At 46.9% G+C, this 24748-nt stretch overlaps 1 protein-coding gene across 1 annotated transcript in view; it reads left to right on the forward strand.

Annotated features, from left to right (window-relative positions):
- Positions 1–24748, forward strand: part of Pah (phenylalanine hydroxylase) — a 54104-nt gene that overhangs the window by 26831 nt on the left and 2525 nt on the right. Inside the window, 11 exon segments of the mRNA XM_038315156.1 lie at positions 1436–1524; positions 10614–10628; positions 10631–10683; positions 13999–14036; positions 14039–14194; positions 16261–16396; positions 17394–17463; positions 20587–20643; positions 22419–22514; positions 23067–23200; positions 24377–24492. Of these exon segments, the coding sequence (XP_038171084.1) occupies positions 1436–1524; positions 10614–10628; positions 10631–10683; positions 13999–14036; positions 14039–14194; positions 16261–16396; positions 17394–17463; positions 20587–20643; positions 22419–22514; positions 23067–23200; positions 24377–24492 (960 nt within the window).

Below are 24748 nucleotides of genomic sequence, written 5' to 3' on the forward strand. Positions count from 1 at the left end.
AATCATCTGAAACCAGCCCGGAGCTGCTCGCTCCAGCATTGGGCCCTTCAGCCTCCTTCCGGGGGTAACAGCCACTGCCTTGGCTCGCTGCGTGGACCCTGCCGTGTCTGCTGCTCTCATCATTCAGACTTTGTCTTAGTCCCTGTGTGATCTTAAACCAGTGATTTTGATTTTCAGACTTTTTTAAACTGCTCGGCTTTTCATCTGTATAAGAGAGGCTGTAATGTTATTTCTTATAAAGGAAGGCTTCCGAGAACAGAACTAGGTCAGAGCAGGGACTGTGAACAGTGGTCACTATCGTTAAAGCCCTCTGTGTTCCTATAACCCTCCCCCCTTCCCTTCCACTTCTCCTCCACCTCTCCACGTGCGGCACTCAAGGCTCATGCCCTCAGGCCGCTCACAGTTCACATTTTCCTGGTTTCTGTCCACACGTGGGACACTTGGACCCGATGTGTCTCTTATAAGCCACAAGGATTTGGGTGGTGTCGTCTGCTCTTCGGTCTGGTCCCTTTCTAGGAAAGACAGCATCATTGCCAACACAAAACTCAGGTGACCGTGTTCTCCCTCATGGTGCTGTTTCCAAACTGAACTGTAAGCTACCCGGCTGTCGCTTCCACAGGGCTGTAGCTGACTCTGAGATCAAAGGTGTTGTAGGGTTGCCCAAGGCACTTGGGAGGGAGTCACACAGTGGGAAGTTGGGGTCTAAGGGCTCATCTTTCTTTCTTTAACTTTTGTCCTATCTATATTTGGGGCTATCCATAATCTTTTGCTGCTAGAGGAACTCATTGGTGGCCGCTACTCCAAATGATGGGTGGGGAGAATATGCGACAATTCAGGAAAACCTTCAGGCCTGAGACTGAGAGCTGGGCTGTGGGCTTCAGTCATGGTGCAAGGGTCTAACATTCCAGAGGGCAGGGCTTGAATCTCTCCTGGGTTCTGCAGGCAGGGAAAGGGTCCTTCAGTGGGCTTCAGGCTTTAATAGGGGACTGGGCTAAGACCATCCCATTCCTCATTCTTGGAGACAAAGTGTCCTGTAGAACAGTCTGGGCAGGATTTAGTCTGGCGGTCTCTTGAGGACGTGTTTTAACATCAGTTTCACCAGAAAATAGAACTTATTATTTTTTTAATTTTTATTTTGCTATTTATTTATTTGAGACATGGTCTCTATATGTAGCTTCCACTGACCTGGAACTCGCTACGTTGGCCAGGCTGGCCTTGAACTCTTAGCGATCCTCCTGTATCCGCCTCCCGAGGTTGGGGAATTAAAGGTGCGCCACCACCACTACCTAGCTTAAATCTGTAGCTTTAACAGATTAGGAGCTATATAGAACCCCATGTGCCATCACCATCCATGTGACTAATTGGGGGATCGGGGAGGCCGTTAGCCACATGTCCCACAATCTACACTCAGGACTCTGCTCTTTCTGTGTTGCAGTGCCCTGGTTTCCAAGGACCATTCAAGAGCTGGACAGATTTGCCAATCAGATTCTCAGCTATGGAGCGGAACTGGATGCAGACCACCCGGTGAGCCCAGGGCCCTGGATGAGAGTCTTCCCACCTTCCCACCTTCCCTCTAACCCCTCTTCCTTTCTCCTCCCCCCACCCATCTCCAGCTTGGAGCAATGTGAGTTCCTACCTGTGCCAGGGTCTTGAGATTGCACTATCACCGTTACCATGGTTACTACAGTTACTACTGTGGAATGGGTGTGAACCAGTGACCAGGAAAGGCTGTCCCTATACAGCCCTGTGTATTTCTAATTCCGCCTTTGCTTACTTTATGGGCATTTAAATCAAGCCCAGCGAGGGGACAGTGACAGCGGTGACGCTGGTCCTTCAGAGAGCTGAGCAGAGGACTCTAGTCAGATGAGGGAAGAGGGGCAGATGCTGATGGGGGGGGTCTTCAGGAATGGAGACGGGTGGGTGGCACTTCAGGGACGACAGTGGGAGAGCGAGCTGAGGCAGGGGTGGTCAGAGATGTACTGGAGCGGTGGATTTCACTGAGCTGTGCATATTGTAGGCAGACGACAGGTTCTCACTAGAGGAATGGATCAGGGTGTGTGTGTGTGTGTGTGTGTGTGTGTGTGTGTGTTGGGGGAGTTTTCTCATTCTTTCTTCTTCTCTGGGGTCAGTGGTCCTTGGGCATGGACAGAGGTGATCCGGCAGCTTCCTTGCGTGGGCAGTGCACCATTATGACCTTACGTTCTCCAGGCTCCGACAGGCAGTGGACTCTCCGGCCTTTTTTAACCAGGAAGCAGTTTGTGTCAACTAGGTTTTAGCGTGGCTGGTGCTGGGGCATGTCTGTGTCTGTCCAGACTCTCCTCACAGCCTTGTGGGGTCTAACAACCAACAGGAGGCTCTCTCTTCCCAGAGACAGTGTCCTATAAGTGGGCTAAGGCTTCCATCTCACAGACTGGCCCAGGGATGTCAGGTAGCTTCTCAAATATGCTTTGTCTATTGATGGAGCCTGGGCTCCTTGGACCCTTAACCCAGTGCTCAGGGGAGTTGAGGACACAGGCTTGGCTGGCAACAAGAAACCCAATCTCCTGCATGCCAACAAATGGGGAGCCATAGGCCAGCCTTTCAAAACACAAGCAGTTGGCTCAGGTGCATGCTCCATCCCAAGTAGTAAACCTTGTGAGCTGACTTGATTGGCATGAGAAAGACAATGAATATGCCAGCAACTTTAGTCATAATTTATACCACCTTGAACGAGAGAGAGAGAGAGAGAGAGAGAGAGAGAGAGAGAGAGAGAGGGAGAGAGAGAGAGCATTTTATAAATAGAAACAAGGTGAATCATCCTACCCTCTACTTTCGAAGCAGAAGAAAATATTATTTTCACATCTTTCTAAAATAATGTTCATGTCTGCGAGAGGTTCCCCCCCACACACACAGCCACACGAGTGTGCATATATGTGTTGGCCTGTCTCTCGCATGCATTGCCGACCGCAAGCTGACCTTCATCGTTACACTCCAGTGAAGATTTCTGCCTGACATCTCCAAATGGACTTCCAATGGCTCTCCTGAATCTTAGTTGTGACGTTAGAATAAATTATCCTGAGCTGAGGACAGAAGTTGTACTTAGGCGTCATTCGTAAGCCTTAAATATTGTGTTTCACAGACGTGGTGGGGAGCCCTTGTGAGCCTCGGGCAGGAGGTCTGTGACTTCTTAGATGTCCCTGGGCTAGGCAGTGAGACCTAGTCTCTAAAACCAAGCTAAACTTGGCCAGACCAAAACTAAATCAAACCAAATGAAATTAAACCAAACTGAAAACAAAGCGAAAATGTCAGCTCTGGAGGGACAGGTTCTCTGTTGTTTCCTGTAGATGATACAGTGTCTTTCACGGAGCCTGGAGGCAGCAAAGGCCACACTGGTCGCTCTGATGTCTCTTCTCATGAGCCTCTGCCTGGGCCTCTCAACTGTGGGCCCTGCACACAGAAACATCTTGGGAGTTTTCTTCCCCCAAGAAAAGCAAGTCCAGCCTGACCCAACCTGTCGGACACACACATGAGAACTTTTCTTCCCTCCCCAAGCCCCATCGTCTGGCCTTGACCCTCTGTTCTTCCCTTTGGCCTCTATCCTAATCATTTGGGTGAGAGGGAGAGGCCAGTCCAGAGAGAGAGGGACATGTCCTTCCCTTTAGTCTCATGTCCCTCAGAAGCCAAAGTTGGCCTTAAAACTCTCTGGAGTTCATTTCTCTTTGCTAACCCAGGCCACAGCTTTGGCTCCCCAGCCTCTCCTTGTCAAGAATTTTATCACCAAAACAGAACTTATCAGGTACACCGTCCCCCTGTAGAGGAGGCGCCAGGCTCTCTCTGCTCCTTCTGTCATCAGATGCTGGGAACAAGGGCCAAGCCTAGAGCAAACCCATGAGTGTCTGCCTGCAGCTGCCAGCCCCAACCCCCCCCCCCCCCGGGGCCTGGCCTCAAGGTGTGAGCTGCAAGCAGACACCAGCCTAGCAGTGAAGGGGTTGTTCTTCTTAAAGGACCCTCTGTTCTGCTCTGTCCCTTGCAGTCAGCATGATCCCTTCCTCCTCTGACCCCCTGCCCTTGGCAGGATGCATCTGTGTTTGACCTAGTACTTCGGAGTCTCCCAAACAGTCACTTTGTGGAAACGAGGGAAAGGAAAGATGGTTCTAGAAATCCAGGGTAAAAGCACTCTGCCTTCAGCTTCAGCTAAATGAGAAAATGGCCGGCAGGCCTCTCTGTCCCTCTTACCTCTTACCTTATTGCTCCTCTCTCTCTCTCTCTCTCTCTCTCTCTCTCTCTCCTCCTCCTCCCCCCCCCCCCCCCTCTTCTTCTTCTTCTTCTTCTTCTTTTCTTCTTCTTCTTCTTCTCTTCTTCTTCTTCTTCTTCTTCTCTTCTTTTCTTCACAGGTATTTGTTAAGTTGCTGCATTACTAGCTAAGCTTTCTTGATCATGGTCTGTGTACTGGCACAATGCTACATTCTTGGCATGGGGTTAATTTTAGTGCCACCCTGGAGGGTTGGGTTCTCAATGCCAGGGTGCGGACTCCCAGGAAGTTGTGTCTGTGAGCCGTGTTGAAGTAATACTGGAGATGCGTGGGTTCCCACTGTTCCTCTAATTACAGAGAAGAGGAGAAAGGGCATCGATTTTCCTGTGTGATGCCAGGGAGACCCGAGAGAGCAACTGTAAGCGTTGTGGGCAGAACCCCAGCGGACGTGTCTGACTCCCGCTTTCCCAGGCAGACCATGCTGTGCCCTTCACCTGAGCTGCTACTCTGCGAGCATCACCCCTGTGTGCTCTCACTGGCAAACCTCTGCTGGTCTTTCCAGGCTGCTCTTCAAACCTCTCGGCTCGCTCCCGAAAGCCATTCTCCCTTTCTTCTCCAGGCCACAGCCTTGCAGTCTGTGTCACCAGGAGGCTGTGTGCTGTCACCAGGAGGGCTGTGTGCCTGTGAGTTTACTGAAGTCTGTGAGGGTTCACCTTTCAAGGGACCGCATACCATGTTTCTGTAATGTTTATGTTTCCACCAATAGAACTAAGTGGTCCCCTTTTCTTTACAAAGTTTCAATACCTGTTACCTTTCATTTTAAACATTGCTTTATATAAGGGGGGGGGGGCTTTGGTGGCTCACATCTTTAATCCCAGCACTTGGGAGGAAACAGGCACACAGATCTAAGTGAGTTAGAGGTCAGTCTGGTCTACAAAGTGAGTTCTAGGACAGCCAGGGCCTATGTTGAGAGACCCTATCTAAAAAAAAAATGTATAACTTATTAGAGAGAAATGTATTAATTATTATTAGAGAGAAATGTATTAATTAGAGAGAAATGGGGAATGCTGTGTGCAAGTGTAACATATCTCTGTGGGTGAATGTGTGCCCTTGCACTCCTGTACGAGGCCAGAGAACAACTTAAGGGCCATCTGTTCTCTCCAGCCACCATGTGGGTTCCAGGTACCATAACTCAGTTCATCAGGCTTGAAGAGTGTGAGTACCTCATGCTGAAGAACCATCTAGAGGCCCTGTAGGTGCCTTTGAAAGGCCAGAGGGTACAATGAGGGGACTCAGTTCCATAATGTCTGAGCCAGACCCCCCCAGCTTTCATGTCTCCTGCCGTTTTACACAGGTGTGCCCCATTCTTGGGGTGTCTGTTCTGTGCTCACATTTTCACGTCGTGTTCTGCCTAGGTGACCCCCGCCCTGTCCACGTGACTCTGTGAAGCGGGTGTGATTAGCAATCTCATCGTCCTTGGGCGTGAGGCCCTGCTCCCAGAGAGAGTAGCACGGGTTTAAAACCCATAGTCTCCTGCTGTCCTGAAGAGGCACTTGTGAGATTTAAACCCCAGCTGTGACATGACCAAGGGGTAAACTAGCTACTGCCGGTCTAGAAGACTCCTCAGAAGGCTGGCATAAATGCCCCTAAGTAACGAAGTCTATGAGACGCGAGAAGAGGGATTGCAGCCAGGCTCTGGAGGGGGCCATATTTCTCACATATAGACTTCTCTCTCCCCTTCCTTTCACCGCTTCCTCACTGACAATCTGTTTTCCTGTCAAACGTACGTGGTGACACGCAGGGCAAACCCTCAGCCACTGCTGTTAGCTAATTGAGACAGGCCCATGACGGATAAGCTTCACGTGGTGCTTGTGAAATGGCTGCCATTAGTCTAAATTGAGACAGGCGAGCAGTCACCCCCAGTAACAGCTCAATTCAGAATGCATTTCCTGGGGCATGGATGTGGGGGCGTGTGGTCTGGTTCACCCCGGCACCCCAAAAGATGGAAAGCCAGGTCACTGGAAGGGTAGGCTCCAAGATCTAACCAGAGTAACCTATTGAGCCAAAGTCCCTGAGAGCTGATTGGTGGGGGCTCCTTGCAGGTGACCACTAAATATTTTAGAGACGTGGGACTGGAAGTGAGCATAGTAGGCCCATTGTCCCCAGGTGATGACTCTCTGGAGGAGGACAGTCATGGTCAGCCTTTCCAAAATGTCACAGTCCTCAGGTCAAAGGTCTTGCAAACCCACCCAAAGGTGATTGGCTACATGCTTTTGTGAGTAGACAATAATGAGTCGGTAGGAAATGTGGGGAGAAGGGAGGATTGAGGGCACGTTTGCAGTTCATTAAGTGGAGAGCAAGTGACGACTCTCTGGGAGATGCTACACACGTCTGTTCATGTGTTGCATCTCCTTCCATTGCCCCTTGAGCGATTTGAAAGGAGTTAGGCTATTAGTTTGCTTCCTTCAAAACAAAAATAAAATGCACACTCACAGCAGAAAGCTTCAAAAACAATCTGTAGCATCGCTGGCCCACACTATCCCCACTGCCTTCAAGGAGTATTTGTTTGAGGTTGGTGGGCTCCTCCCATCAGCTCACTTATAGATTCCCCTCCCCATAGGCACCGTCTACTAGATTCCCCTCCACATAGGGACCGTCTACTAGATGTATAATTTTGGAAAATCCATAAAGCACTCAGACAAGGCATAGTAATGTCGAACAATAGTTGAGTGGGGTTGAGAACTGGACGTGGATTCCTCTCCTGAGTGGTGGTGTGAAACAGAAACCCTTCCACTAAATGGGTCTTCTCTCATGTTCCCAATGTCCTCATGCCCCACCCCCCTTTTCTGCTTCAGATCCCAAATCTCAAATTGCCAGCATGGTTAGGCTTGGAAAACCTTAATGAAAATGCTGTTTTATTTTTATTTTTTTTTACACTGCAGGACCCTTCAGCAAATAGCCTGATGGGTTTTTACTTTCTACCTTTCTGATAGCAAAACAGACAGAACTAAACATTCTTCAGAGTGTCTGGTGGTGTGAGCGTCTTTCATTTCTATTTTGAAAGGCTAGAGAGATACACAGACTGCTCTCTGTTAAGACTGGCTAGTCCAGATGGACAACTGTCAAATCTGAGTTGCTATTTTGACCCTCAAATATAAAGATATAGATAAGTAAGTGTTTATTGTTTAGTCTAGTAGAAATGGTCCTCCAATGGCAAGCTGATGGTGCTTGGGTACTTAAACCAAAGGACCAAGTTTTTCTCTTAGAATACGCAAGGGCACTCATATTTCCTCAGTATTAAATGGACCTATGTTAATTGCAAGATCTTAGGGTTCCTAAAGTCTGGTGTCATGGTATACACGTATAATCCACCGATAGTATCTGGGGGCAGGGATGACTATAGAAGCAGCCTGAACTACAGAGTTAAGACCCTGTCTCAGAAACCAACAGCAAATGAAAAAAAGCTCCCAAGTTCCTTATTTATTTGATTTTTATGATTATTTTATTTCTATTTATGCATAGGTGTGTGTGTGTGTGTGGTGTGTGTGTCATACAGCACATGGTACCCATGGAGCCCAGCAGAGGAAGCTGAATTTACAGGAGGACGTGGAGCCTCCTTATGTGGGTGCTGGAAACCAAACCTGAGCCCTCTGGAAGAGCAGCAAGTGCTCTGAGCTGAGCTAAGATCCTGAGCCATCTCTCCAGTCCCCCTATTTCTAATGAATGATTTCAACCCAGTCAGTGTTTCAGGGAAAACAACAGCTTGTGCTTTGTAACAGCCCTGTCATAGAATCTTTAACCGAGTAATAATATTTCTTCAATTGGTATTTGGGTGTGGTAATTTTAGTTTACCATGTGGTGCATTTGAGATTTTCTTATTTCTCAGAATCCATCCTGGCAAACAAACTAGAAATCTCCCATCCCCGTCTTTCTCCAGTTTTTTCCTCCCTCCCTTTCTCCCCCCTTCCTCTCCTATCTGTTTCTTTTAATGTCAGTAATTCTTTCTATGTTCCTACGCTCCATGTTCTCAGGTAAAATTACCTTATATAAATTTGTCTTTTTTTAAAACTGATGGTTGACACTGATATATATATATATTCCAAATATACATATATTCCAAATATACATATACCAAATATATATATATATTCCAAATATATATTCCAAATAATATATTCAATAAACCAGTCAAACAAAGAAAACAGGCAGCATTTGGAAAGCAGGGGCTATCGACCTTCTTCAAAAGCTTCTTTAAACCCTGCCTGTGATCCAAGCCTTAGTTTTCAAGCCATTCAGCCCATGGTTTGGAGACAAATAATAGCGAATTAAAGTGGTTTCTGGAAGAGCCTGTTGGGAAACGTCTGCAGGGAACAAAGACAAGTTCCATGGCAGTGGACCAGTGTCTTGTCTCACCAGAATTCAGACCACAGTGAACTTTTCTGTAAAGTACCCTCCTCATCCGCTGGGACACTTCCAGCTCCTGATGTGCCCCACTCCACCCTAAACACTCAAAGACACACTTGGCTCCCCCTCTGCGCACTTGGAAATGTGCCGCCTTGGCCACCCTGGGAAGACTGCCTGCCAGTCAGCCTCCAAGAAGTCAATCGTCCTCCTCTTGTGTGGGGTGGCTCGCTCAGTCAACAGAGCGCCTGCCAAGGTCAGAAAGGTTCACGGTACTGATGTGTCATAAGAAGAGTAGAGGGCTGGGTGATCCAAACCTGGCTTCGCCATTATGGATCCACTTCCCTGAGGGTCTCGTTGATTCTGGAAGAATACACATACTATTCGGCCATGCCATTTTGCCTAAGCTGCCACAGCTGTAGACACCTGGGGAAATGCCATTTTCAAACAACTGCCAGCAGGGCATGGTGGCAAGGCTTGTAATCCTAGTTTTTTTGGGAGGCTGAGCAGAAGAGTTGAGGCCACGTTGGGCTATCTGTAAATGTTTTATTTCAAGAGAATTAAAATGCAAGCATATAATTGCCCTCCTAGCAGTAAGGGCATACCCATTGTTCACCAGGAATTGTGTAGGAGGAGCCCCCCGTATTCATTTTCCATAGCGACTAGTATTTTTTAATATTTATATTATTTATTTCTTTATTTTTTATTTATTTATTTATTCTTTATTTATTGATTATACCAATAGTTCTGTCTGTGATGTATGCCTGCCGGCCAGAAGAGGGCACCAGGACCCCATTACAGATGGTTTTGTGAAGCCACCATGTGGTTGCAGGGAATATGAATTGAACCAGGACCTTTGGAAGAGCAGGCAGTGCTCTTAACCTCTGAGCATCTCTCCAGCCGCGGCTAGTAATTCTTTTTAATAGAACTGCGGCGATCGCTCAGTTAGAAAAGCATAGATTGTACAGGTTGTATGACGACCCAAGTTCAGCCCCCCAGCATCCATGTAAAGAGCTGGGCATGGTGTCACATGCCTATCTCATGACACTAGGGGAGGTTTCCTGAGCATTGACACTCAAGGTTGACCTTGGTTTCAGGATGCTCCCACCCCTGTCCAATGTACACAGAGAGAGAGAGAGATAGAGGGAGAGGGAGAGGGAGAGGGAGAGGGAGAGGAGGGAGAGGGAGGGAGGGAGGGAGATGACTGCACACGAGGAGGCATTACTAAACACACGCCCACTCAGAAACTGAAGTGAATATTTTATGCCTTCAACACAGACATCTAACTTGGGGTGATTCAGTTGGATTAGAAACTGTGAATGGTGCAGATGCACATTTCTTTAAGAGCAGAGTCTATCTGTAGATATTGGAATGTCAGGCTGGCGGCGATTTCACTGCATTGAAGGTTGTGGCTAAGTGTGTGTCTCTCACAACCATGGGAAAACCTCCTCTGTGTTTAACCGAGACTGTGTGTTAGAGCATCATTGAGGAAAAGTGTTGTACCGTCATAGCTGAAAGGCTTCCACGCAGATTGTTGATAGGTGTCATGTGGGTAGACTTTTTTTGTTGGGACCACTGGCTTCAGGACCATGTGTGGTGACCACATGAAAGGACACGGAGACTTATTATTAATTATAAATCCTCAGCTGATAACTTATACTTATTACTAGCTAGCTCTTACAACTTAATTAACCCATATTTCTTATCTATGTTCTACCATGTAGCTGCTACCTTTTTTTTTCCAGCATGTCAAGTTCATCTTGCCTCTCTCTGAATCCTAGTGACTCTGCCCTTCATCATCCCAGGGCTCTCCCCCAACCACAAGTCTTGCCCAAACTCTTCCTGCCTAGCCACTGGCCATTAGCTCTTCATTAACCAATGAGAGCAACACCATCTTCACAGTGTACAAAGGATAATTCCACGACAGTACCAGGCCTCTCCCTCTGCAGACCTGAGTCATCACGTCTCTTCTCTCTCCTAGGGCTTCAAAGATCCTGCTTGTACCGGGAAAGACGAAAGCAGTTTGCTGACATAGCCTACAACTACCGCCAGTAAGTCTCCCTGTTGGACGACCGAGAGAAGATTATAACCCTAGCCCTTGCTCTAGATTGACAACACCCTGCTTTGTGTGTGTGCGCAGTGTGTGTTGTGCTTGTATGTGTGTATGTATATGTATGTGTGTTTATATGTGTATGTATGGTGTATGTATATGTATGTGTGTTTATATGTGTATGGTATGTGTTTGTATGTGTGAGTGTATGCTTGTATGTGTGTATGTATATGTATGTTTGTATGTGTTTGTATAGTGTATATATGTGTGTGTTTAAACTCTCTTGTAATAATGTTTTAAAAATTTGCCTCTAGATCAAACAGAAGTACCACTGCTGTAGCTCAGCTCTCTCCCAAGTTTGCTAGCTCAGTGTTCATTGTCTGGAATGACTGGAGAGGCTTCCATCCTGATTGGGGCGGCCTGTGGTCTCCACATTAGGCCAGGAGGAAAAAGCTGGCGTCCCAGCGAAATGACGATCCCAGGAGCCTTTGCTACCAGCTACACTCCTGTGTTCTACTGATCGTGCTTACAGTTTTGTAGGGCAACTGTCAGATGAGATTTTTTTTTCCTGCTCAGGATTCTATCATTTTAGCCAAAAGGAAAATGGCCATATCAAATGTGTGTTTGGGAACATAATGACTTTGCTGTTGTGAGTCCCCAGGAACTATGTAAATTGTGACTTGGGAAACTTGTTTTTTGAGGACAGCAGTTTCTGAGGTAAGGGAAAAGAAAAGACATGCTTAAAAAGAAGCTCCAGAGCTGTCCCAGACTCTAAGGTACTAGGACATCAGCGACCAGAAGGAAATGCTGGGGCCTTGTGGGGCGAAAACAAATCTACCTGTGGATCTAGAGAGAGACATCCAGAGCATTGCTTTCTCCGAATGACTCTGGGAGGGGAAGGATCCAGGGCTATGTGGCCTTAGTCAATTAAAGTCCATTTGGACCTGGCTTGTGTTTAGCAGAAATTAGGGAACATGGTGACCTTCTCTGTCCTCACCTTTGTCCCACTAAGTCCAGTATAGGCCAAGAACTCTTCTTCACAGTCAATTTGATTACCATCTCTTGGCTGAGTATTTGGGGTTTTGCTAAATTTCCATACCCCCCCCCCACATAAACAGCATTATAATAAATCCTCATTTTTTTTTTCTGGTTGAGGAAATAGAGGCTGAAAGAAGTCAAATAACTAGGAGGTGACAAAGGCAGGTTTTTAACTTTATCTGTCCCCAGAATTAATCTCACTGTTTCCACAGTGTCTAGTAAACCCTTGGGCCTAAGCAGGTTCAGGACTCGGGATCTCTTCCCAATCTTTCCAGCCCACACCCTTAGGACTGTGGACCCGCGTGTCAGCCAATCACAGTGGTCAGGATAAACAGACTCTGATTGGACAACACTGATCACACTCCCAGCTGTCAAGGTGGCACTGAATGTCCCTTCCTCAGATGCCACAGGCTGAAAAGAGGCAGCACAAGAAGTGTGGGGTCACTGGGAGGGAAAGTGGGCGGACTGCATGTTCAAAATGCCACCACCTCTGAAGTTTGTTCCAGAAAGTTGCCTGTCTTGTTTTTTGTTTTTACTGTTGTATTTTATTTGTTTATTATTTTTTTGTGTTGTGTGTTGTGTGTGTGTGTGTGTGTTTACCTGCCATGACTCATGTGCAGAAGCCAATGACAACTTGTGTGAATCAGCTCTCTTTGTGGGTTCTGGGCTTGGCAGCAAGTGCCCTTGCCTACAGAGCTACCTGCTGGCCCCAAGAATGCCTTTCTTTGAAATGAGAACTAGTTATGTTAAAGATCAATGGTTATTGCCAGTTCCAATATTAGGAATGTGTGTGTGGGTGTGTTACTTTATGCACAACATAATGTAATCTTGTCCACATTAAAAAACACGTCGACTGCAGGACTAATGCTCACAGCCGTTTACTAAATTGCCTGAGGCCACATATCCAGAAAATGGCAGGGCCCAGTTATGCTCAGTTTCTATGTATAAAGCCTTTCTGGTTTTCTTCCATCACCACGTGACCCCAGATTATGGTGTAGTCTTAGGCAACGGCTCCTCTGTCACTTCTGTAGTCCCCGTTGACCCATCAGATCCTCTGAACTTGAGTTTTTTTTTTTCCTCTCAATCAACAATCTGCCTTTCCTCCCCAATCCCGGCCTACCTTTCCATAGAAAAATAACAGTCTTGCTCTAACGTCCTTGGATGAGCCACAGTTTTGAAAGTGCAGGAGGAACTTAGCTTGAAACCAGATCGGCAGTTCCAAGGGTAAACGGTCCCACTGTGTCCCAGACTCTCTGTCCCTGGTAAGGGGAGCAGGCTGCAGCCCGGGGAATAGGCCCTGGTCTGGGAGGCGGGCTTCTTTTTTTTTTTTTTTTTTTTTTTTTTTTTTTTTTTTTTTTTTTTTTTTTTTTTTTTTATTGTTTTCAGCGCAGAGCTCAGAAGCTGCCAAACTAATGACTCTTAAATTGCAGCTCGTGCCGTCACCTGCGAGGGGGTGGGGGAGGGGGGCGACTATTAAGATCCATTTGTCCTTGACTTTCCCGGCTCCAGTGTATCAGGACAGTGGGGCAGGGTCTCATGTTGGCGCTTTGACAAACATGGCACATAGAAGCGTATCTTATACCTTAGCATGCTTTCTTTGTTCCTCCATCTCAATATTTATAAATTTCTTACCTTCGGTCTAGAACTTGGTTAACTGACAAATCTGTGGACCTTACGACGTACAACATCCCACACGGACACACATCTTAAGATATATAGATATATACGCTGTGGGACCTTAGCCTACATTTAAATAGCTCTAACTTCTCAGGAATAGAAACATCAAGCTTAGCAAATGCAACCTGCCCGGACAAGTTTCAAACAAGCACCCTAGCTAGTAAATCCAGGTTAGCCAGAGCCGATTGCTTTAGCTTTCCACTGAGCACTGAGCGTGGGGGCCTCTGTTTAGAAACAGGGTGCGCTCTCTAGTGTCTCAGCTCCCCGTCTGCATATCGCTCCTGTCTATACTGCTTTATACCTGGATGTCGCCTGTCTAGCCCCTGAAAGCAAATTTCTACCTTGAACAAACAGACTGTGAGGAAGCAAAAAAGCCAAATGGTTTTCCCAGAGTGATAGCAATTCCTCACCCCAACCATGGTTTCCTGTGGGGACCAACGTGATAGTGGTTTTTTCTCTTTCAAACAATGGTTTAAAGTCCATGCTGGTCGGTGGCAGCGCCTCACAACTGTGAAGCCCGACTCTCTCTTGTGACCTTACTACATTGTGCGCCCTGGTCCTTCCCTGCTGGAGACGCTGCTTCCTTTGCTTTGTATCCTAGTGGGCAGCCCATCCCTCGGGTGGACTACACAGAGGAAGAGAAAAGACTTGGGGGACGGTGTTCAGGACCCTGAAGTCCTTGTATAAGACGCATGCCTGCTACGAGCACAACCACATCTTCCCACTTCTGGAAAAGTACTGCGGGTTCCGTGAAGACAACATCCCCCAGCTGGAAGATGTTTCCCAGTTTCTGCAGTGTAAGTCGGCAAGGTCAAGCCCTGCAGGCAGTGGCCGGGGAGGGGGGGGGGGAGGGGGGAGGGAAGGAAGCAAAGGCTGTTGGGAGTAGTGGCGAGGTAGCGTGGTGCAGGCTGAGTCTCCCGAGGAAAATCCAGCTGCATCGTCTCCTGCCTTCCGTTTCACCTCTGTTATCCATCTTCTTTCACCCAAGCAAAAAACGGCAGGGGTGGATTTTTTTTTTTTTTTTTTTTTTTTTTTTTTTTTTTTTTTGCCATATAGCTGTCTCTGAAAGGATTTTCTCTCAGACCCAAAACTGAGGTGCCCAGGCAGTGTTTCCCTGGAGCGCCCACTGTTAGGAAATGGCTGTCATGTCAAGTCAAGGAGAAAGTATGCTTTTCTTGTGGGCCCAGTGCCGAGAGTCCCTTGCTCTGAGTCTATTCATCTGGGATGGATCCTGCCTTTGACCTTTTCTGGTTGTGTAAATCTGCCTTCACGTGGTTCACCTGCCAAACAGACACCGTCGCCTTGTTGGCATCCGTCACAGAGAAATGACAAAAATGGAATGAGATGTTGCATGTGAAGGCACTTGGCATGATGCTGGGTTCACCGTCAGTGTTCGGTGAATCTGAGGGTTAAACGGTGACCTGAGATTGCTTGGCAGTGCATTGTCGGAGGGAGGAGCCCCTGCAGAGCCTTCCCAAAGGGAGATAGGTTTCTCCTTCTGACAGTAGGATGCTCGGTCAGTAAAGCCCCAACAGTCGACTAGTTTCTATTGAACACCTATGTATGCGAGGTAGGAGAAGGAGACGTGGGGGGATGGGGCACAGTCATATAGAAAGAAATAATTATTCTCTGCATCAGAGCCTCGAAGAGATAGGGAATGGCCAAAATAAGTATATGGCAGGGAGGGAGCTTAGAACCAGGACAGATGAGGCTATCTTCCAGATCTCTCCCCACATCTAGGATAAAGCAAGGAACAAGAGCTTGATCTAGAGTGATTATCACCCTGAAAGTGTAGGGTGAAGGGAGAGAGAGCCGGTCCTAAAGATGGTCTCCCATCTATGATGGATGCTAAGCCCATGGTAAGAATGATGTTAGCATCAATGCTAGCCATTGCCAGGTTATACAATTGCAGTCAAGAAGCTTTGAAGCCACAGGACCTGTGGCTCTGCACTGAGAGCTTTAACCCTGGCCTCAACTTCCCCATCTTTAAAGTAGGGGTGATAAAGTGTCTTCCTTGCAGTTCTTGCAAGGGGTAGCTTGTGCCTGGCATGTAGTGTTAGTTGTGGTCACCAGTAGTGGCACCTTCTGCTTCTAGGGTAGAGAGGATTGAGGAGCAGGTGTAGGAAGGAGAGGACAGTTAGCAGTTGGGAGCTTTAAAGAAGAGTTATTTGGAGAATGTCGTGTTGATGGGTGCTCAAATACTTTAGCTCTTGACTAGGGAAACATCTACCAGTTCTCAGTGCCCCCTACGTTGTAGAGCTAAGAGAAACCCGTTTGCACTGCTTTACATATGAGAGAGAGAGAGAAAGAGAGAGAGACAGAGAGAGACAGAGACAGACAGACAGAGACAGACAGACAGAGAGACAGAAAGTTAAATTGAATGCAGTAGATTTCTCTTAGCTTTTCTCAGTCAGACAGGACATTGCTCCTCCCAAGATGGCCTGTGTGTGGTATGGTTCTGGAAGAGATTCTGGAAGTCTCATTGCATGCTCCACTCCTAATGCTGATCTTACATCTCCTTGCTACTGCAGAAACATGAGAAGTAGTGGGAAAGTATTCGATCCCGATAAGCAGTAACCAAGGAGAAATTTGCTGAATGTTTGTAAGGGACTAGGCTCTGCTAAATAATATTTAGTTGTTACTGTTTTAATGCTCAGTAGGACTCGCCTACATTTTGCAGGTGAGAAACTGAATCTCAGCAATGTGAGTTTACTTGACCCAACACAGCCAAGGGGGCAGAGACTGGAAGCCAAATCTCCTTGGCAGAAAGTCCACATCCTGGGCATTGCTTCTCTGCTGGGGGTTACGTAGCCTTTCCGGCTTCACCCAGGCATTGAGTTTGAGGTTATCTCCTGCTCTCCAGCTTGTACCGGTTTCCGTCTCCGACCTGTTGCTGGCTTACTGTCCTCTCGAGATTTCTTGGGTGGCCTGGCCTTCCGAGTCTTCCACTGCACACAGTACATCAGGCATGGATCTAAGCCCATGTACACACCTGAACCGTGAGTATCATTCTCCCGCTACCACTGCCCATCACAGTGTGGTACTAGTCCTACCTGCTAAGAATACTGAATAGGTTCATTGCAGGTTGGTCCACATGGTTCGCTGCCTGCTTTGTTTGATCATAGTTCTAAGAGAAATTCATACCCTGGGATTTTTTTCTCGGACCAGATAGATGAAATTTGGATTCATAGATCCGGACATTCTGCAAACCAAGGATTAGGATTTCCTTGGGTAGCAGGAAACGAGGTTCCATCAAGTCTCAAAGTCAGACCTCTGGAGGAAGTTCCAAATAGGACAGGAACGAGAGTAGCCGAGTGATCTCAGCATCTCCGAAATACGCATTTAGATGATTCCAGTTCCTGCTTGGATTATGTCTTTGCCAGAAGGAGAGAATGGGTGGCCACTGTGCTCTCTGCTTGGGCTTCTAGCCACCTCATTAGTCACAGAGAGGTTTATCCAAAGAGATCAGTATGACGCCCAAATTGTTTCCCTCCTCATGACGTTAATGGCTGCCAATTAGAAAGGACTTCTAGCTGTCAACCTGTTACTGTTTTAGATAAATGTAGCCTTTCTTTTTTGACTATTGGCCTTCTCTTGGCCAAGAAAAGAACAACTCCTTTGTTAAGAAAAAAAGTTCTCACTGGAAAAGCTGGGCACATTATCCCTCTCCAGGCAGGTGAGGGGCAAGGAGACACGGGATGGGAGGACTCTGAACTGCATCTCACTCCTTACACAGGTATCTGAGAAGAGACCCATGGGGATGCTGGCTTCTTGTCTCGCGGGACTCCGAATAGCTCTGACTTCTCTTTCTTTTCCTCCCCCTTCTTTCTTTTCTTTCATACTTTAAGGGATCCTTTGCCCAGCGCAGGGCTTATTCTTGAGAGTAAAGTCCCACGCCTCAATGAGATGTTTCTTCCTGTCCGTTCTCCGTATAAGATCCCTGAGTCTAACTTGGTTTCACCGGTCCCTCCGTTGAATGCTGTGTTTTCTGTTTAGTGACATCTGCCATGAACTGTTGGGACACGTGCCCTTGTTTTCAGATCGCAGCTTTGCCCAGTTTTCACAGGTAAGGACAAAAAGACATGGTTCTAGGGTCGGGACTGGAGTGAATCGATCCCTGCCCGACAAAGGGGCTGTCATATGCTGTGTGAGCGTGGAAACGAGGTATTATTCCACTATCCTACTGGAGAAGAAGAGCACGGAGAAGGGCGTGTGGTCCTGTGGACGAGACTGCTCACTCCTTCTCAGAACTGCAGCCTGGGCTTGGCGATTGATCGTCCTCTGACGTGCCTGTGCCCAACTGGCTAATCTCGATGAGTAGGTGCCCATTAGAACCTCCTCACGGATGCAAGCATCTCTGATCTCTATGCAGACGTCACCTCAGCTGCTTCCAAATCTGCCTACTACTTTCCCTGCAGGACTGAGACCTTGACACTTTCCGTCTGGTCAGGGCAGTCATCTGTATGGACACTTGATAACGTTGGCCAAGATCCAGTGTCAGTGATCTTATGTGTAACTGGCTAGAGAAGGAAGGAAGGAAAGAACGAAAGAAAGAAAGAAAGAAAGAAAGAAAGAAAGAAAGATGGAAGGAAGGAAGGAAAGAAGGAAAGATAAAAGAAATCCAAATGTCCCACTGCCACTGTCAAAATGGTACCATGGCTTTGACTCATCTTTTAGAGTAATGGGAAAGCTCAAAATTGATTTCTGATGAGTTAAAAAAATTCTAATTCTCTTTCATCACTGAGGGGGGGGGCATCTCACGATTGTGTGTGTATGTGTGTGTGCATGTGTGTATGCATGTATGTGTAGAGGGCATCTAGGGAGATGGCGTAGGAGTTAAGAGAGTATATTTCTCTTGCAGAGGATCATAGTTTTTGTTCAAGCACCCACATCAGGCAACCAATAGCCACCCCTAACTCTAGCTCCAAGAGATATGATGACCGTGGTCTCTGCAGGCAGGCATCTGCATTCATATGAATACACCCCCACAGAGACACGCGGGCATCCAAATAATTTTAAAAAGCTATAAAACTATTTTAAAACACGGTTGAGTAGCTGGGATTATGGAAGATTGGAAGATGGCTCCGAGGTGCTTATAGGTTCAACCCAGAGCTTTGGTGAACCGGAGCTGTGTGAACTGGGGCAAGTTGAGAAGCCAGCCTGTGCCTCAGTTTCTGCGGATTTGAATCAGTAAAACACCCCCTTTATTAGTCTTCATCCTCACTAAAAAAGAATGATAAACCAAAGGATGACTAATGAGCGAATGATGCTTCGAGTAGGGGTTAGGGAGTACTGACATGGTGCGCGAATCTTCAAGCATTTCCCATCAGCTGCAGCAAGTGTTTACACTGTTCAACAATGAAGCTGCCACTTGATATCTGAAACAAACCCAATAAAAAGGTTCAGCTGATTCCTTCACTACTCGGAAGACATAGGCTCTCCAAACGAAAACACTTGCTGCTTCCACGTGAGGTCGGGAGAGTTATGGAGCCCGGAAACCATTGGACCTCAGAAGTGGGAGTGTCTGGCTGAACTTTGACTATGGAAGTGTTATTGCCAATAGTGTAGTTACGGCTGCCAAGATGGTGTTGATTGCTCAAGGCAGTTCTAAAAGGGACTGGTTACTGTGACAGGAGAATTAGAAGCGTTCTCCTTGGAGAATAGGAAGCTTAAGTTCTTGACCCCAGAGATAGTCTGTCTAGCTGTAGAGCAGATGGCAACCTTCCTTAAATCATTTGCATTTTGGGCAGCCCTGGAGAGAAGCAGGCAGTTGACGTCAACAGGCATTGTTGGATCATCTGTTTGACGCTCTCATCTTTGACGCGGAAGGTCCCAAGGCGGAGAGTTGTTCTGTGAGAACATTTTGTTTTGATTTAAGGCAACAGTGTCTTACCACCGTAGAGCAGTATGGGGGTGATGAGGGAGTTCAGAGGGATATTGGGGTCCCCCTATAAGCCAAGCTCTTGGCTCACAAAGAATGATGACAAGATACTGGGTGTCGTGACACACACCTCTAATTTGAGCATTTGGAAGAAGGAAGATCAGAAATACACGCCTACCCTTGCCTATACAGTCAGCTTGTGGCTAGCCTGGGATACGTGAGACCCTAACTTTTAAAATGATGTCAAGAGAAAAAAGGGCAGGGATACAATCTCAATTTATCAATGGATTCTGTTAAACTCAGCCTATCTAGGAATAGAGTAGAGATGGAGGAGAAACGAGGTAGTAGAGCCAGGCTAGGGGCAATCTGAACTTGAATGGATAAAAAATGAAATTTATGCCCTGGCAATGCTGAAGCATGCATGGGCAGCCCGTGTATGGTGGTTCTGTTGAACTTGTTCATATTTGGTTTCATGATCTAAATTGATGAGGACGACTGACCAGGTCTCTTCCTCAAGAGGGCACCAGATCTCATTACAGATGGTTGTGAGCCACCATGTGTTTGCTGAGAATCGAACTCAGGACCTTTGGAAGGGTAGGCAGTGCTATTAACCTCTAAGCCATCTAGTTTATCCTAAATCAGACAACACTTTTTATGGGGACAGTGTAGGTCAGCCTCCGGGTGGGATCCAGAGAAGCTGCATTGATATAGAGCCTGTAGCCTCTTGCTTCCAGATAGACAAAATCCTTCATCTTCCTCCCTGTCCACACCCATTCCTTTGGTGAGTTTAACCAATCCCGTGGCTGTGAATACTATCTCTAATAAAATAATGAACATTCATGTCCTCGGCTTAGATGTCAAGGCCAAATTCAGGCTTACATATGGACCATCAACTCAGCATCTCTGCTCCACTTGACATTGATTAGACATCTCTATACTCTTGTCCAAGGTGAATTTTGAGTCTTCTTCAAAGCTTCTGCACCCATAGGTTTCCTTGGATGAACCCATGGCTACTCTGTTCTTTGACTTGCTCAAACCAAAAACACCTCTGGGGGTTAATGTGATCACCACTCTCATTCCACACTTGCTCTCTGTAGCTTCCTTGTTGGCATCTCTGCTCCTGAGGTCTGTACCTTCATGCTATGTGGCCCAGTCATGGTGGACGTCTAAAAATATACAGGGTCAATCTGAACCCTTCAGATGGCGCTTAGTCAGGCATTGCCTGCTCATGATTGGGGGTGCCAGGTTGGCCTTGAGGGTCAAGTCTTAATATGGGCTGTGCCAGTGACACTCTTTCTCTCCACCCAGGAAATTGGGCTTGCTTCTCTCGGTGCGCCAGATGACTACATCGAGAAACTTGCCACAGTAAGTCTTTCTTGTCCTTGGAGGGATTATGGGAGTGCTTCAGACTGGGGCCTTCAGATCACTGAAGATTTCTTCTCTCCCTGGCAGCTAGGGCATTTGAAATCATGATAAGAATGTGTCAAATTACAGTAACATGAATGAGATGTCACAGTTTGATTTTTCTTTAAGGGGCTGAATTTTTAAGTGAGCTTGCTTATGGATATTCCCACATACTTGTTAATAGGATATCCTTGGAAATGCCAACTGGCTGTACTAATGGTCCTGGAAATCTTTTGACCCATAGTGTGTCAGGAACTGGCTGGATTCATTGCTTAGTTCTGTTCATTGAATATTTACCTCTCTATTCCCACACTAGGAGATCTTTAGGGTCTTCCTCAGACAGATGGTAAAAATGGTTCTTGGTGTCACATTCTTGCCAAACATTTCCCTCTTGCAATAGAATCAGGGACCATGCACTCACAGGTGCTATGGAATTGCCAGGTCTGCACCACTGGCAATTTCCTGCCTTCCATTTCTAGTTTCGATGTATTCCCCTCCAGGTATAGAACCACAGTTCTTATCATATGCCTGGCCTGGAAGATTGAAAAATAAACTTTATGTTAAGTTAAAAACTACAGTGAATACAAGATATTGAGATGTGTCTGGTTAGAGGTTTCTATAGTCCCTCCTTTAGAAAGACTAGAAACTTCTAGGTTTTGGCCACTGACCATCTATCTGCTCTGAGTTTCAAGGCACGTGGCTTTTTGTTTCTTTAGCTCTAAAAATGGGCATAAAAGTTTATTGCTCATTTTCAAAAGTATTTCATGTGAGTCTAAAGAGTGAAATTTGTGTGAACCTGACTTTTTACATTTTAGGTATCTTGGAGAAGCTGCTTTCTAAGGGTTTTAGAAAAAGTAGATGAAATTTATTATTTATAGGGAGTGAAGTCTTAGAATCAAGAGTACCTCCTTACATCCCCCACCATACTGATAAACTGGACTAGGAACAGGCCTGGGTCTTTTCTATACCTTTGATTTTGTGTGTCACTGTAAGTATGCAACCTTAACTTTCTAGGCTGAAGGCTTGCTGTGTAGGATGAGGTCATATTGACTGGGCTCTGATGGTCTTCTTGGGCTCAATGTTCTGTCGTCTAATGAGGAAACTTAACTGTTAACCCATGTCTAATTCTCCAAGATGGTGACCATGTCTAGCATCTCACTGAGCCCTGGTCTTCTCTTGGTGCCAGAACTCTAAGGCTTTTACCTAGGCCAAGTATCAAAGACACATTGGACTAGGAGGTGCTGGAAGAAGAGGGTGTGATTGTTTGGGAAGACACACGTAGCGGTTGACTTCAGTAGTACTCCGTGGTTTTGCATCACAGATGGAGTGTGCACCTCATGGTCTTGCTCACTATCCAACCTTTTAACCATTCACTCCTCTTCCTTGGTGAAACTACCAGGTGAACCCTCCCAATAGAAGACTAACTTAGGAATCTCTTGTCCCAGTGTGTGCCACAGGCAGAAAAGTACAAGGCATGGAGACGTTCCCGCCACACAGAGAAGAGCTTGTTGGGGATGTCTAGCACATTCTAACATGTCTTATCACGTCATGGTTTATCCACCCCCGATTCAACAAGTGATGAGAAAGGAAGGCATGAGATGCAGATGTGATGCTATGTCCCACCTATTCAGGGACTATCTGTGCATGCCCCTGCCTACCGAATATATCCTGGTACTTTGGGTACCTGGTGCCTTGCTCATCCCTGATAAGCATCTTCTGCTTGCTTTCTCTTCCAGATTTACTGGTTTACAGTGGAGTTTGGACTCTGCAAGGAGGGAGACTCCATAAAGGCATACGGCGCTGGGCTCCTGTCATCCTTTGGCGAATTACAAGTATGAGTTTAACGGACACCAAGCATGGGTGCTTAGAAGCAGGGGCACGGAGGAGTATCCTCATCCTTGTGGCTTTGCTGAAGTGCGATTGGATGTGCTTAGAGCTGCGCTTCCTCAGGCAGGCGATGCCTTAGCAGCTATGATTTGATCACACCTGTGTGTTAGAGGTAGAAATTCAAGTACAAAGTCTACAGGACTCTGTGAAGGAGAGGCCTTCTGAGCCTAAGCCGACCCTGCAACTTTGTAAATATGCAAACATATTCCAAAAATATATGGTCGGCACTCCCAATGTCTGTTGGATTCCTTACTATAAAATGTTTGCAGTGAGTTCTTTCTAGCTAACTGTAGGTTTTACATGAGCTATGGAGAGCTGATCTAGTACATGCTAGGTAGCTCAGTTTACTGGATTTGCACTGGGCTAGGGAAACAGTGGGATGAGAGGAACTAGTGGGCAAGGGGATGCAGGTGGGAGCACAGGCCCCTTGCAGATGGAATGTGGGATGGAGGCACAGGCCCTGGATTAGCTGAGAACTTCTCTCTGGGTCCCTGCAGTACTGTCTCTCAGAGAAGCCGAAGCTGCTGCCCCTAGACCTGGAGAAGACGGCCTCACAGGAGTACAGTGTCACAGAGTTCCAGCCCTTGTACTACGTGGCAGAGAGTTTCAGTGACGCCAAGGAGAAAGTGAGGTGAGATTCCAGAAAGAAGGCCCAAGACTGCCCATTCCAACTGAGGTCTATTCAGTGAATATTTGAGGAATGGGTGTGAACATTCCTCAAAGCCAAAGGGGGTGCTCGGTAAGAAGAGGGGAAGAGACATGGGCCAGTAATAATCAGAGATGCGCGTCTCATGACACAAGGCACCCACTAGGCTGAAGTTGCTTTCGGAGAGGGCAGGTGGAAGCAGACTTTGTGAAGTCACAAGTCGTGTGACAGCATGTGTCATGCCCCTCCGAGCTGGGGACTGTAACTACCCTGATCTTAGAGAAGAATAAGGAATGTGAGGAACAGAGGAGAAAAAAAAAGCCTATTGCTCGTGATCCCAAGGGCTGTAACTGACAAGAAAGGAAGCCAGACAGCATGACTTGGGGACATAGGATGCCGTTCTTGCCAAACCTTGGGGCAACTTACTGCCTGTCCTGGTAACTGTCATTTTTAATACAGTAGCTTTCATCATAGGCTAACCTGGACATAATATCTAAGGCGTCTTTGGAGCATCTTGTTAGTTATACTGATTGATGTCCCTCATAGAGGCCACCCCTTGGGGATTCCTACAGAACTGGGAGTCGTGTATAGGGAAGGCAGGAAAGCACCCAGATCAGAACCAGGCTGCCTGGGTTCCTTCACAGCACTGCAACTGGCATTGATGGCCCACGTCCTCAGTTGACCAAGGCACAGTCTCTGTGTTTATAAACTAGGGGTAACCACAGTTCTTAATTTTTAGGGCTTGGGTAAGGGGCTACTTAGTGATATTTTTAAGGGGTTTAGAACAGTTAGAAATTAATATGGTCCTAGGTTCATTTCAGACACTTAATCCATGTCAATTGACCACAGCTGTGTTTCTTTCTGCAGCGATTGTCAAGTACCTTTGATATATTTTTTAAAATAGTGCTCTGTAGCTAGGTTTCATTTTCTCAGTTACCTTATTGAATAAGTCATTGCCCGTTGTGCTTTTACACATGCCTACAAACAAAGGCTTCTCCAGCTGACCTCACTCAGTTGTATTTCACATCTCTGCCCCAGCTTCTGAGCTGCTGTTCTAGGAAGTTTCAGAGCTTATAGCAAAGTAAAGCCACTCGGAGCTCCTTTAGCATAACCTCTCTCTAAATGGTACCCTTCACTTTAGGCCCTTGATTTTGGTTTCAGGGCCTTCGCTGCCACCATCCCCCGGCCCTTCTCAGTTCGCTATGACCCCTACACTCAAAGGGTTGAGGTCCTGGACAACACTCAGCAGTTGAAGATTTTGGCTGATTCCATCAATAGTAAGTACCTCACAGCCTCTTGGTACCCCCACTACCTTCTTTCCTAGGATAGAGGCCATGTCTTCTGACCTTTCCTATAGGGACAAAAGAAACATCTCCATAAATGCCATAGGCTCGCTGGAGGGGAAGAGCTGTGTAAACTGCCTAACCTGTCCCTTTGCCTTTGACCTTCCTGCAGCCAGTCCCATCTCTCACCACTTCCCCACCTTCTCACGTGAGGCCTGCCACTCCCAGGTTCTCCCTCATTATTTGCCCT

The sequence above is a fragment of the Arvicola amphibius genome, chromosome 17 (genome assembly GCF_903992535.2).
Source record: "Arvicola amphibius chromosome 17, mArvAmp1.2, whole genome shotgun sequence".
NCBI classification, from domain to species: domain Eukaryota; kingdom Metazoa; phylum Chordata; class Mammalia; order Rodentia; family Cricetidae; genus Arvicola; species Arvicola amphibius.